General features: G+C 37.2%; 1 protein-coding gene across 7 annotated transcripts in view; it reads right to left on the bottom strand.

Moving 5' to 3' along the window:
- Window positions 1-16,012, bottom strand: part of CASK (calcium/calmodulin dependent serine protein kinase) — a 213,740-nt gene that overhangs the window by 124,014 nt on the left and 73,714 nt on the right. For all 7 annotated transcript variants that reach the window (XM_032194542.1, XM_032194549.1, XM_032194569.1 and 4 more), the window contains exon 3: window positions 3,127-3,232. In XM_032194542.1, the coding sequence (XP_032050433.1) occupies window positions 3,127-3,232 (106 nt within the window). The remainder of the gene's footprint in view (window positions 1-3,126; window positions 3,233-16,012) is intronic.

Here is a 16,012-nt window from a genome sequence, read left to right as displayed (position 1 = left end):
CATTGGATATTTTCAGTGTCTGACCTGAACTTTTAATCTAGAAGCACATGAAACTTTACTTTTCTTTGATAAACACAGAAACCTGTTTTGGTGTGAAAAATACAGAACTATTCTGATTTTGCTTTTAAAAGTTAACATCCCAGCATTGTTTTTTATCCTGGATCACATACTATGAAAGCATGAAAAAGAAAAGAGGTATGGTAAAGCCATAAAAAAGAAGAAGGGCTCTATCTCAGACTGCATTTAAAAATAAAACTGTAACTGGAATCCTAACATAATAAAGAAGTGAAATAATGAAAAAGAGTTTTCACTCCACAAGATAAGAAGCTGTCCTATTTCACAGTATTATAACAAAGCAGAATAGACAGCAGTCCTTTCTTCCTCTTCTTTTGTCTTAACACTTCAACAAAATGGCATGATTGAATATACCAACTATAATTTAAATGCTCATTTGCATATGCTTATCATAAACCCAAGTAACTGTAACCATTTTAAATTACTTTTACAAATTTGCAATTTTAAAACTCAGGCATTTTTACATGTGCTAGTTAGTTGAAAATGCATAGTTGTATGTTTTTAACTGTCTATACAGCCTAACTGGTAAAGCTAAACAAGACTGATATCCCAAGAGCCAAATCTTTCTTAGAATACACTACAAAAAGCAGGAACACTTATGTATAGTGGTGAGGGAATATTCTGCAAATGACCAGATATTAAGTATCTGAAAGTACTGAGTATCACTCACATTATCTGAGATCTTCAGTATGAAAGGTAAGTACTCAGTCCACATACTTTGATTATACTGAGGATAAACTGCATGCAATGCACTCTTAAGTCCAGAACGTGGTTTTCAGATGTTTCACGTAGAATATTTGCTTTGTTTTAGAAATACTGAAGGTAGCTGATCTTTTGTAAAGTATTCTCATTGGTAAAAACAATGGTCATTAAAGAAACATAATAAGCAATATAATATAAAAGCCAAATACAAAACAGCATTCTATATAAAAACAGTGTTTACACCATGTACACGAACAACAAAGCAAATGTTATGTGACAGGACAGCACTGTCTAGAATAGCATATAATTAGTAGAAATATGAAAGAAAAGAAATTGCATATTTTTCCCCATTTCATAAATGAAAATTTTAGATAGCTTGTATTTGGCATCATGTTTTGTTCTATGCATGGCACAAACTTAAATGATTGCTTTAACGTCTTTTGATGCTATAAAATGCTTAATGTACTTCAGTTGACTTCATACTTGTATTAGGTAAAGGAGTGCCGGAAGTTGTGTATAAATGATGCTAAAAACACAATTATTTTTTGGTGTTAAACTTCATTGCTACAGTTCATGTTCTACAGTGCTTCTGTGAATTACGACTTTTAAAAAAGCATTTAACAAAAGCTTTCAAAATTGGGCACCGACTGTATTTTTCTCCTCAAGTAATACAATCTCTTACTTTTAACAGATACACGATGTGTTTGCGTATTTAACTTGTTTCTTTTTGTAACTATAGATTTGGCAAAATGTTCAGGGTCACTTTAGCAGCTTCTCCATGTAGTTCACGGCTTATGAAACAGCAGTGGACCTTATGTCACATTTATGTGCAACTGGTTGTACAAAGTTTTAGGTTCAGTTATTGCGTGTGGTTCATGTGTTGGTTCTGAATTTTCATCACTGAGTTTCTTCTTATGGTCATTAATTGCACACTACCACTAACCCTGTCAAACTTGGACAATGCACTGCAAGCACAGTCTTCTGTTAAATCACTTTATCAAGCATCCCCTCCAGCATGTCACAACTCTTCCATTCCTTCCTACATTTTGAGAATAGGTGTTCCTACTATCTCATTTTCTATCACTGTTTGTTACAAAAGATTGATGCCTATAGTGCACAAGGACATATGGGATGGTAAAGAATTATTATGCTTCAAATACTTTAGCCTTGTATTTCCTTCTTTCACTTGGCCTTAAGTCAGGTACAGTATTTGTGTAGTAATCCTCATTGTTTGGACTTACTTTTTATGTATAGAAACATAAATGATAATAGGCCTGTCATTAAAAAATAATTATCTTTTGTCTCATGTTTCTGAGCTCCTGGCAGGGTAAAAATAAATGTAAAACCTTTTTCTTCATTTCAAAATCTTGTTAATTGTCTGCCTCCCCACGGTGTGCATTATTTTGTAATAGGATAATTATAGTCCCTTGGTCCATGTTTTGTTATTTAGAAAATAAAACAAAAACAATCAGTACTGAAACAAAACTTACAGAAAGGAATGCAACAATTACTTCACACAATCATATGTTTATAAACTTCCCTAAAAAACAAATGAAAAAGGAAGACTTCAAACAACAACTTTCAGCTTTATACTACTTGTACATCACTTTTTTGCTGTTACCACCTAAATTCCTCTCTACCACAACAATGAAACTAACATGTGAAATTTGTTTTTAATGTACATGTAAATATAACAATTTTCCCTTAAAGGATGAATTTGGTGCTTTGAGGGCTGTCCCCTGACTTTTTTTGTTTCTCACTGTCCATGAAGAATAGCTGCACACTGCTGAGAAGTCACATTTTGTTCATCCTTTGATATGCAAACAGTAAATAGACTTTTGTTCAGGCCTCTAAAGCATCTTTCACCAAAATGTCCCTTTTCGTATGAAGTGAACAGGTATATTGATTTACAAGAATACTTAAATAAAAAATAAAACTTTTTGGAGTATCTACTAAAGGAAAAGCAGAGCTGAAGAAACAGTAGTCTGGAAAAAAATGAACAGAAGTTCATATGTGCAACAGAATGCCATCAACTAACTAGCCAAAGATGATGACTATCAGCAGAGGTTTTAAACTCATGGTTTTGTGTACCGTATTAGGTACATGGCAGCCAACAACGAACAGCATATCCGACCTTAAAAGGCCACTGATGAACAAACTGAAACTAGCCCCTTAGTCAATGTGACAGTTTTTTTGTTGTTTGTGAGAACCTGTACATGCCTGAAATAAATATTTTCACAGAACTCAAAGCTTCTGAACTACAGAACAAGCAGGTGGAAGCAGACATACTTTAAGGACTTTATTTAGCAAATGACAACTAAGAAAGCAAAATCAAAGAGAGAAACTTACAACTCGAAAACCATATAAAGCATTCCATCTGAGCTGTATGTCTCCAACAGTTCAACAATATGAGGATGCTTCAGCATGTGACAAATACTGGCTTCCCTCTTCAGATCTGTGGAAGACAAAAAAGTAATATATTAGCTGTATATTCAAGTTGTTGAATACAAAAGAAAAACTCAAGAATACGACAATTAAAATACAATGCTTGGAAAGATGTAAGCCTTTGAAATTTCTAATATATTCTTTAATCTTTATAAATAACACTTATGAGATGATATTTAATTATTCTCCTTCACAACCTAACTGTTAAATTACATTGAACAACTAATGTATATCTCAAAATGTAAAGACATAAAGCCTAACAGGCTTTCCTGATTTGACCAAATGATAAAAGATTTTCTGGGTCATAACCTGAAGAAGTAACTGTAATACAGATTGAGAGAGAGAGAGAGAGAGAGAGAGAGAGTCACAAATCATCTAGGATGGAAAAGACCTAGACCTTTAGGATTGTCAATTCCAACTATCAACCTGTCCTACCAAGCCCCATCATTAGAACATGTCCCTTAGTGTCATGTCCACATGTCCCTTATATACCTCCAGGGATGGGGATTCCACCACTTCCTTGCACAGGCCATTCTAATGCTTGGCCTCTGTCTCTGTGAAGATACTCTACTTAACATCAACCCCCCTTGATGCAGCTTGAGATCATTTCCTTACATCCTATTCCTTATCAACTAAGAAAATAGACCAACAGGCTCCTCACTGCAATCTCAGGAATCTAGTATTATATGCAGACTTGCAGAGGGTACACTCAATTTCCTCATCTAGGTCACTGATAAAAACGTTAAACAGAGGTGGTCCCAGTACTGAGCCCTGGGAAACACCATTGGTGAACAGCTGCTAACAGGACCGACCTCCAGACTACACCAAATTTTCAGCCTAAATATCCAGTATCACTGCAAAATTATCTCCAAATAGAAAAGACGGGCTCTTTCACTGCACTATAGTAAGAACTATTAAAACATGGAGGTCCCTAGTCCAACTCCTCTGCTCAACACAAGGTTATCTAAAGCAGGTTGCCCAGGACAATGTCCTCTTGGGTTCTGAACTTCTCCAAGAATGGAGACTTGACAACCTGTACTGGAGTATGATCATCCTTATAATAAAAAATATTCTTTCTGATGTTTGAATTTCCCACAGTTTGGTTCTTTAATATATATATATATATATATATTAAATCACAATATATGAAATGACACTGACATAAACTTAAACCAACATACACTAGCATGCATCCCTGTTCTAGAGAAGGAGAAAGACAAACAGTTGTGAATAAACAAGGAGCAGAAACTGCTGACATCTCTCAAAGTGTGACAGATTGTTTTTGATCAATCAACACTTTTCTTCTGAGCACAAATCAATACTTTTTATTAAAGAAAGGCAAAAAAAATGACAAACCATACAGAACTCATTTTCTTTCCTCTGTATTGAAAATATTTGCTATTTGTATCACTTAATCTTCCTTAAAACTCTTCTTTTAAGTTACCATCAGTATTCTAAAAAATTAGCAAAATCTTGAGTGAAGCCTTGATAATTAGGATGAAAGGATACCAGTCTGTAGTCTGAAGCAGATATTTTACTTTTCTATTCTCTTTTTGTACAATTTTTCATTGCTCAAGAACCACCTACATATGTATTTCTGGGAAAATATAAATACTGCTTCTTGATTTGAGAATGCTTATCATATTTTTCTGCTACACAGTGAAAAAAAAAATGTTCTATTTTCTTATGTGTCATATTACATTTCTAACATGAATTAATAACATTCAAAATTACTACAAGTCAGATGAACTTTCTTTCATGTGAGGCATTTAACAGGTTATTGAGATTAATGGTAGACTCACAATCTTTAGTCATTTATAAATTCAGAAGAATTTGTAAAATGTCTGAGCTTTAATCCAATAAAAATGTTCAGATTCACAAAGTGCAAATTTACTTCCTATAACTTTCACATTACATTTACATTATGTGCTTCCTCCCTCATCCTTGCAAACCTAACCTAAAATCAAAATGAGCAGAGTAACCCCTTCAAAACCATGATGGTGAAACAACATTTTGGGTAGTGCAAACAGAAAAAATGTGAAAAAAAAGTGAAAAGATGCAAATAACTATTTTGGTGATGCAGATGAAATTTAAGTAACAAAATTCACATCAAAATTGTCCTTAATACAGAGGTAAAATTCTATCACACACAAAAACAACAGAATGTCTTTCATTACTTAAAGATACCTACATACTACTGTCTTCATACAGAGGATCTACTACGGTAGTTACCATATGGTAACATTCACTTCCATTGTGCTAAGGTATGGATTCAACACTATATGATTACCACCCCACTCCTTCTAGGCAGTATGATTCTCCTTGTCATTCACCGAAGTACGCATCCAGTCCTTCCTAAATGGCATCACAGATAAGTATACTGATAGATGGTTTAAGAGAACAGAAAACTACATGCTTCTGTAATGACTACGATCTCCAGAAAATACAGCACTTATTTTGCTTTTTATGATCTAAGGATGTTAATACTACCACACCTTGCCATGGTTATCTGATACCTATTTTCATATGGGAAGTGAAAATCCAACAGGAAACTACAGAAAGTTCTGCTTTCTTTTTGGGTAAATATTGTGTTCAAAATCATTTATTTTGGCTGCTTGCTTTATTCATTTCTTGTGATATCTATATATTTTCTGCAGGAAAGGAGAACTATGAGAAAGAAAATATCTTATGCTGCAAATTATCTCATTCCTTTGTGTAATATTGCACGAGCAAAACAACTGCTCACTGACCGAGGAAGAAGAATGTGGAAAATATAATTTCTGAACAGCAAAGCAAATGAATAGAAGTCACAGAACAAGGCTTTAGTAAGACCAAAGTGGCTTAGGGCTAAGAGCAGAACAAAGTCCTATTTTAAAAGCAGTAGGAACTTGTTTAACAGGGGACCTATTAGGGAAGAAGAAAACTTGGTGTAGAAACAGACAGATACATACCGCATTGATTCAAACAAGCCACAAGTCAAAAACCATGATGGATTCTGAGGTCCATTTGGACTCTGACCCAAATGCCAAAAGGTGTTATGCTTAAGACCAGTAAGAAAGCACAGGAAAGGAGAAGAAAAGGCAGAGATGGCATATATATCATCATTTTCACTTAAAAAACATCATCATCATCTACTCAGCCCTTTCTCAAATGGTTTACCCAGACTGAGTTAAATTTGAGCTCCGCACACTCCTCAAGGGGTAATTAAAATCCTAACCACCCGCAGATACTGCTGAATAGAATAGTTCTGAATAGAACCTAAAGCCAAGCAAACTCTTGGCTGCAAGCATGGGACCAGAGATGCCCTAAGAAAAATCCCATTATTATTTTGTGAGCCACCATATTATCTGTAACTTAGCATTCTGAATATAACATCATATAAACTATTTCCTATCTTCTGTTAACTTTCCTAAACCTCTACTAAATATTTTGCCATATGTTGTTGTAATAAAAGTCCTGCTCATCCTAAGTCAAAACATGCCTTCCTCATAACACCCCAAAGAGATTTAGGACAGTTCAAGAACCTGCCAATGGATTAACTTAGTTTTAAGGAGCAAGAGGTGGCATGTACCGTTTACTAACGATTACGTAGCTTACATTTTGAACATCATCCTTCAACATTAAACAAAATTTTAGCCAAAAGAACATGCTCTAAGAGTCGCTGAGATTGTTAAAATGCCATTGAAGTTCATACTTCTATAACAAATAGAAAAGTTCTACAATGGAAAAGGAAATTCCTGTGATAAACAACACAGAGAAAACACAGTTTTGTGCTTGGGCAAGGTTGCAACACTGAAAATGGAATTGCAGGAAGCTCTGAAAAGATAGCTGGTCTAAATAATGTTAGAAATAAATATCAGTCTTTGATACAAATATGAAACATGAGCACCACTTAAAACTTATATGGGAGTTAACTATCTATATGCATCCTTGACAATTCTGGCAAACACCAAATTTCCTTTCAAATCTGATAACCAAGTTTTTAAAACATCATCTCAAACACATCGAACATATTTTGAAGGTATCCTACAGCATGGAAGAGCTAGATGCTCCCTAGCAGCCTGAATTATAGCACTATTATAACATCTTTGAGGTATAATCACAATCTTTCTTAGTGAGACAGAAGACATAGAAAATCATTTTTGATTTTCCCAGTTCAAGCCTTTAAAATATTAATTCTCCATCCACAGCTTGGGTATGACTGTATTTGAAAAGAAGTATCTACATTAGTAGTAAACTGTTTGCTTAAATCACTTCCATGTATTTTGCACAAAGAGAATGTGATCACATAATTTATATAGATGTCAGTACTAAGAATTAAAATGAAATCTATCTATCTATATTTCTTTGCAGCAGAGAAATGATTCCTGGATTAATCATCTAATTAACATCATTATGTTGTAATTCAAAGAAGATTTCAAATATCACCATGGCTGTAAACTGCAGATAGCAACACGACAGGTGGTAACCATTCCCAAGTTTTATTTTGGGTCAGGAACATACTTTTGAAGAACATCTCCCAGTCATTCCCACCTACCATCTTTTGGTATGCATCCCAGAGAAGCTGGTGTTTACTTCTGCTAGATCCAACTGAACTGAATGATGTGCTTCAGAAATGTGCCTGATGTGCTTCAGTCACGAACAGCAGTCAGGCTACAGGGTCAGACTAATCAAAGTTCAAAGTAACCCCCCTGAGGCGTACACAATACAGACACTGGTACCTTCACACCAACTGCTTCACTCTACAAATACGTCAGTTTTGGTTTTGTGGTGGGTTAGCCTTGGCTAGAAACTGAACTCCCACCCATGCTCTTCTTCCTTGTTCTGCTGCTCAGCAAGATTCAAGGAGAAAATAGGAAGAGAAACAAGAGAGCTCATGGGTTGAAACAAAGATGAGGAGGTTGCCTACCAATTACTGTTGCTGGCAAAAAAAAAAAACACCTTGATGTGACAAAATTAACTTAATTTATTGCCAATTAAAATAAATGTGTAATTATTGATTCAGGTAGTGGGAAACAAAGAAAAACATTGGAACAACACCTTTGCTCTCACTTTTGCAGGCTCATCTTTACTCTTTCACTCCAGACTCTTCTACTCCTAGTAGCACAGGGGCATCGGGGGCTATGGTCAGTCCACAGCAGTTCCCCTCTGCCACTTCTTCCTCCTCACACCTTCCTGCTGCTCTCACATGGGTTCTCCACAGGCTGCAGTCCTTCACACAAAAAAAAAGGCTGCTCCAGCATGTATCCTCCATGGGCTGCAGTTCCTTTAGGAATATCTATTTATTGCCTCATGGGTCCTGCAAGGGCTACAGTGGTTATCTGCTCCTACGCAGGCCCTCCGCAGGCCACAGGGAGTATCCGCTCTGCCATGGATCCACTCTGCCATTTGCTTCTCCCTTTTTTTTTGTTCCCTCTCACTTTCTCTCCCTCCTACATTTCCTGAGATATATTTTCATAGAAATGCCACATATGTGGCCGATAGGCTCAGCTTTGGTCCATTGTAGAGCCATCTGCAACTGGCTGTGTCTGGCATGGAGCAGCCCCTGGTCTCTTCCCACAGAGCCTGCCTGTGCAGCCCCCTCTCTCCCTGCCAAAAATCAAAACAAAACAAAACAACTTTGCCACCAGCACTTGAAAGAGGTCTGCACTGCTTTGTAGTCCAGTAAACTGCAGTAGCCACCATGCTCCTAAGGACTCCCCAGAAGATACGACTACATCCAAGCTGAGCACGCTGCCATCTACCTCTGCCTCAAGACAGCACGTAACAAGAGCACGATGCACCCTGCACCACAGCCAACTCTTGTTTTTACCAATCGTCCTGCATCCGAGGCTGCAGTTCCAAAGACAGGTGATCTTCCAGGGCAAGCTTAAAAGCTTCCCTATCCCCATCTCTGCTTGCTTTTTCCCACCCTCTGAGAGAACTACTCTTAGGCTTTATTGTTCTAATAATATAGAAAGTAAGTCATAAAAGGACTCGTCACAACCAACATACTGCAGCAGGAACAAGCAGCGGGAGGTGGGAACATCTTATACTGGCATTGGCAATGAAGCCCCTGTACTCCAGAACCACAACCATGTTCCTGCCCCACAGATTTTTTATTTATTTCTTCCATGACAGTCTTCCCGTTTCTCTGACTTCTTGCCTCAACAAGCAGTAAAAGCATACCTGCCTCCCTTCCCATGCACTTTAGGGTGGCTAAAGCTCCACAGAAGCCAAACTGATTTAATTTAACTGCTGGCTCTCTCTCTTCATCCCATGCACGTTCTTGCCCTCTGCTCCACTGTGCAGCAGTCTTGAGCTTGTCACACCACATACCAAACCACTTCAGTGTGTTAACTTGACAAAAAAACATTCTCTTTTTTTTCCCCCACTGGCTCAGTGCCCTATTGTATGAAAGAACCATTCAGTGAGCAATCTCAAGTATGGAAGCTGGCATAAAAGCAAGGACAAGAATATGGAAGCAGGAGACAAACATGACCACAAAAGCCAGCATCAGGAGCTGCTTAGGATGTTGCAAAACACACGTAGAAGCACAAGTACATACCTCCCACTGCATCACCACCATATCTTGTATTTCATAATCAATCTGTAGCTTACCGAACATGATAAAAGCATACCAAAAAGAAACAAATGTATATAGTTCACAAATGGCCCTCGATAAAAAAAAGCCACTGGTAATCAGCAATTACAATGACAACGTGAGATAATCAATATTCAGTATCTTTTGTTTCAAGGCTACTGCAGAAACAAAAAGAGGGGGGAGAAAGAAAAGCAAAACGTAGTTGCAACTAATACTTAGCAACCAGATTGCATTTCTAATCCCCCATATGCAGAAACCTTTGGAAATCTCCATCTCATGGAATCAAACTTTAAAGATGCTCACTACATTCTGAGTAACATCCATTTTTCTACTCTATTCTTTCTCAGTGTTTGGACATAAATGTAAACATATTGATGAACTTTTACGTAGAATTAGGTGTCTTGAGACATTTAAAAGGCAGTTCTCCTTCCCCAGTTCACACTCCATCAGCTATGAAAACATGAAAAGTGTGGAAAAAAAAAAAACTTTCCCTCTCTCTCATGACTGCCAATGCCTCCACTCCACCAGATTTATCCAGATCAATGTACCAATAGATGGTTTGTGTCCATGAAAGCAAATCCTTCTTTCTTTTACTCATTTCCTCATTTTCATTGGAATACAAATAAGCAATGCTTCATAAAGAAAATTGTGTATTTTGGATAATGAATCAACCTGAAATAATAAAAAAGTGTATAAGAATGTATGAAAGAGTATTAATAGCTATTGCAGATAATTAAAATCATTTATTAACAAATGATTTACAGCATGTTCAGCTAGGTAGGAGGACAGAGGAAGAAGGGAGGAAATGATGAAATATGAAACCAAGGCTTCCTGGATTAATTTTTTCTTTTCTTTTCTTTTTTTTTTTTTTTTTTATTTTTTCCTTCTTCTTTTTCTTCTTCTTAAGTCCACAGTCTATTTCAAAACACTGCTAGTAGTTCTCCTGGTGGCAAAGCAGCAGTTTCAGAAGTGTGGCAAAACCTAAGCAGGATCATGACATTAGAAATAGTTTCATAAACCCAGTAAATTAATTCAAAAAGGAGTATGGAGAGGTGTCTCTGTCACAACTTTGGACATGCACACAGAAATGGAGGTGCTTGCTGAAGATGTTCAGAAACCTCGGCAGTAAGGTCTATAACACTTTCTCTTATCTTTGATCTGTTTTCAATAATTTATGAAAGGAAATTGAAAACAGTCATTGACTCTCAAGATGCGATCAATCACATAATGAAAGCGTGTTCACTACCGATAACCGTATTATATTAAATCCCATGTTCCCACCTGCTATGCAGCACTGCATAACAGCCTGATACACAACACCTTTTAAATTACCATAGGCCACATTGTTACATTACAAACCACCATTTTAAACACTTTGCAATACAATGAATTTTTTAACAGAGGTAAGTGAAAGGGTGTGCGGCTGCTGGTCTGTCAGAATACGCTGTGAAACTTCTTTTTAAAATAGGACAAAAAAAGACAGTTAAACACAAAGTGTGTATTTGGTAAAAGAATGCTACATGCTGGTCAGAGCACTGAAATGGCAAAATGCTCTGCTGTAAAGTCACAATAGCCTTCTTTATTGAAAAGACTAGAAGGTCATAATTTCATAAAATTACACATACTGTTTTTCCTTCTAATAAAAGTGAGCTGACAAACGCTTTAGTCTAGCAGCCCCATTAAAAGCAACAATTGTTCCCTCCTCTGTCATCTCAGTCTCCCCTCCTGCAGCATCTCTCACCTTCATGCTAGTGAAGCTGCTTGTGCAACTGCACAATAAACAGGATTGTGGAATCGGTCCCCACTGCAAATAAACTTCTCCCCTTCCCCTCAGAGCAATTTTTGAGCAATTTTTCAGCCAGACTAATTCTGCATGCACACATATAAGAACAATATGTCTTGACAGCACAGCAGCAGAAACAAATGGCTACGTTACAGCAGTATTGCCCATCTCAGGGGCACAGATGGATTAAAATGTTTGGACAGTATGTCAAATCACAGGTTTTTATTAATTTGCTCCTCCCAAAGACTAAAGAAATAAGAAAACTAAGAACACTAAATTTCACAGTATTATCAGGACATGCTAACATGCAGCAGCTTTATACTTTTGTACCCTTAACTGAAATTAAAATTCACACTGAAAAATGAATTTATAGATCAAGTGCTTTTTCTCTTTCCTCCCTGTAATTTGTGAAGTTTATGCAACTCGAAGTCGACATGTCTACCTACAGATTTCTCACTAGGTGGCAACACAGTTCATACTTTGATCCGCTATGCAGTCAGTAACTGAATACAAAAGGTACCTGCATTTATTTGGCTGTCGAGAGCTTTATGTTTGGGTAGTTTTATCCTTATTGATCTGTTTAATGATGATGGTAAGAATTCAGACTTAGGAACACAAACAAATACATGCCACCTTAAAATAATTAAGGTGCACCCAGGGCTAATAAACACCCTTTTATCAAGACTCTGTAGCAGAACCTTCTCTCCCACGTGCTTAATGAGTCACTCCAAGCTTATGACTACGCCAGTCGTCTGTTGTGCTGCACACATTGATAACTGGGTTACACAACTATAATAAATTTAAACACGGTCTGCTGTTGGAAGCCAGAAGTTTCTCCTTTAATCCACGAAACTGTAACAGAGTGGTATACTTATTGCTTTGAAGTCCAGCAAAATGCTCTAAAAGTCTCATAACTTGCAAGTAGTTCTGCTGAAATCACTGGAATTTCTCCTGTTTAGAAGTTACATTAGGTTGTGCTTCTTTTTTTTTTTCCCACCCTCACTGCTCTCACCCCCAGGGATCTACTTATTTATTTATTTATTTTTGCTTCAGGGTGTGCATGTTGGTGCATTTAAGTCTTCTCTTTAGCCTTTGCCCAGGGCAATACAGGTAATGTATATTCGAAGCTGAGCTAAAAGTACCATTATCAAACAAATTCTGAGTGGCAGAAAAATTCAACACCAGTCTTTGACATCTCTTTAATATTGTGGCCAATACTCATTTAGGCAGTTCAGGTTAGCTAAAGGTTAGACTTTGCAGTCCTTTAAGGGAGTTTTTAGTAGGAAGAGTAACATTTATATCAAGTGCCCTCAAAGGCAATAGTACATTACCAAGAAAAGAATGTAAAGAATGTTACTTCATAGAATCACAGAATCATTAAGGTTGGAAAAGCCCTCCAAGATCATCTGGTCCAACCATCCCCCTACTACCAATGTCAACCACTAAACCATGTCCCTGAGCACCACGTCCAGCCTCTCCTTGAACACCCTCATATACTTGAACCAGAAAAAATAAAAATTACTTCTGTTGCTTATGATCCTACTATTTGTACTTTTCCTTTTGCTTGTAATGATTTTTCTTCTCTAGCTTAGTTTTTACCTGAACACAATGACAGGGAAATTTACTTTCTGATATCAACAAAGAATCTCAGTTTTACAGGAAGAAGTCTGGAATCTGAAAGACACAAAGGAAATCTATTCTTAACATATCGAGCTAGTCTAGACAAGCTGTTCCCAACTCCTACTCTAGGAAGGGTTAAAGAAGCCATTAGACTGCAGTTATCGAACATTAGCAGCCAGAAACGGAGTGCCCAAAGTCACCCAGAAGACAGAATCAACTGTTCAGGCTGCTTCTTATACAGCCAAAAGTTACGTGCTTGTTTGTTTCGATCAAAGTTTCTTTGGTCTAGAACCCCTGGGCTCTATATAGGCAACACAAAACCAGTTGCTCACTAATACTAGAAATGGACTAGCATATTTTGTCCATACCATTAAGTCCAGAGAAGCCAGGCAAAACCAGAATTGAAAATATCAATCTACTCTGATGAAATCAACTCTACAATGTCAGGTAGCTCAGTTAATGACAACATTTTAGCTGTAGCACAGCATGCAGGACAAGTTACTTTGCTGTTTTTCTCAGGCAATTTAGTGGAAATTGCAATATATGCTGCTGTACTGAGACAGCCTGAGTACCAAAAGCTTTCTCCACAGCACATTGAACTCTATGATGAACAGCAACTACAATGCACCAAGGAGATGCATGCTGAGTAATAGATGACTATCTGGTAATTTTTAAGGATCATACCAATTCTCTCTAACTAGAAAGTCCTGTAGAGAGAGTGGTATCTGAACCCCGAAGAACAAATGACTTGTATTGGATCAAAAAACAAGAACAAAACTTGTATTCTGGCTCAGTGACAGAACAATGTAAGAAACTAGAAAACTCTTTCCAAGCAGCAGTAATACACAATCAGAGAAAGCAATCAGTTTTGTTTTCTTCCTTTTCTACATGTGCTTCCATTTGCAGTTATTACCAAAAGTCACAGACACTTTTTTTCTTTTCTTTGTTAACCGACACATTATAAAACAAGTCACGTCAAACAGATGTGCACATCAGCAATAAAAAACCACTACAGAATGTATTCTTAACCAGCACTTACAGGATTTCGTGCTATGACCTAGCATGAAAAATTTCAAATAGACTTGTTGTTACTTCCACACATTTATAAAATACTTTGAAGTACTTCCTATTAAGTTTGTAGTGCTTTTTCTCTTTTCCCCCATTTTCGCTTTTCCTTTCGTGCAGTTGCAATACTCCTTTCAAGCCTCTGAAATCGGTGCCCTTCAATCTTTTCCCTCCTTTTCATTCCACAGTAATCAAATGTTAGTGATTAAACCAGCGCTGCTGAGCTCAAACTTGTTCCTAACCACATTCAAGTCACAGCTCTAAAAATGAGGTTTTAACTTGTCCAACTCGTCTTGGACTGTGCAACTGGCAGATGTAACATATCCCCATAACGAACCTATCCAATGACAATTTGTCTGTGAATGGATTTGGATGCTATGTCAACGAAAGGTCATCTGAAAAGTAATTTCTTTCATAACTTTCACATGAGTCTCATGATATTTAAGGGACAATTCTCCATCATCAATCCAGATAGAAAGAGTTCACCTCCTTCATCTCACCCAAGAGTTAAGAAAACAGTACTTCATTTCCCCCCTATTTTCTCGTGATGAGTGAAGATAAGAAAAAAAAAACACAAAACCACACCTTAAATTAATACTTAGCCCAAAACAGTTCAGTCACCTAATCCAATCAGTGCAACTTGGAAATTGTATCTGAAAACAGGAGATACAGACTTGGAAACAGCACATCTGCATTGCTTTTTGACTCATTTCTGAGGGAGTTCCCAGTGCCTCTGAAACTCCACGTGATACGAAAGACAAGAATCCTGTAGTAATATACCAGTTTCCTTCACTGTTACAGGGCATTTCTATAAATAAATATCTATAAAGCCTTACAATAAATAGCTGGCATAATGGACTGCTTCTGTCTCTTGACAGAGCAAAGATTATTTAAGAGCTTACACTCATAGAACGGAATCAACTTCCTTCAGGTGTTACGGAAAAGCTTGACTCAAATTCTTTGCAACAACTAACACGTCCCATCTCACCTCTCCATATTCAGCATGAGATCCACTTTCTTTGTTATCCAAATGGAAGTGATGATCAATTAAAGCAAGAACACAACATTGTAAGTTCTATCCATTTATCTCACTCTTAAATGGCAGAGCAACCGCAAGCTTGTATATCAATTAAACGCCCACTGTTATATAGAAGGGCACAGGAGTAGAGTAACTGACAATAATCTGTATCCTCTGCAAAACAGAGCTCTGTAGGAGCAGGAAAGAAACAATTATTATGGTTAAAAGAAAGAACCAAATCTTCTTTCCCCACAAGTTTGAAAAAGAAGTTTAAATATGTCTCCATTAAATGCCACTAGGGTAAAGAATTTCATTGACATGATGGGATACTTGGAAATGTAAAACATAAACCTCACACAGGTCATCTTCCACAGTTTCTTGAGAAACTTTTCCTGCCTACACAACAAAATGAAAACTCTGTTTAAACATGACGACATGTGACTCACAGGCTGAGTGTAGCACTGCCCAGATACTGAAAATAATCTGAAGCATGGTTGCACAAGATGCACTCCCCATTCCTTCCTTGAAGGAGAAGCAAATAACAGTTCTCAGCCTGACCTTCCTTCCATCACAAAGCTCTCCTGGTGAAACAAGCTGTTCATGTCTCATGCTGCTCAACCATGTTCTGAATTTTCCAGAGCACTGTAGTAGGCAGAGGAAGACAAGACACTGAGCTAGGGTTGGGTGTACTCACCACTACAGAAAGGGGATGAGTTATTCA

Source organism: Aythya fuligula, chromosome 1 (genome assembly GCF_009819795.1).
Source record: "Aythya fuligula isolate bAytFul2 chromosome 1, bAytFul2.pri, whole genome shotgun sequence".
Taxonomy (NCBI): Eukaryota; Metazoa; Chordata; class Aves; order Anseriformes; family Anatidae; genus Aythya; species Aythya fuligula.
The sequence above is the reverse complement of the archived record's forward strand: the minus strand, read 5'-3'. Positions and strand labels throughout refer to the sequence as shown.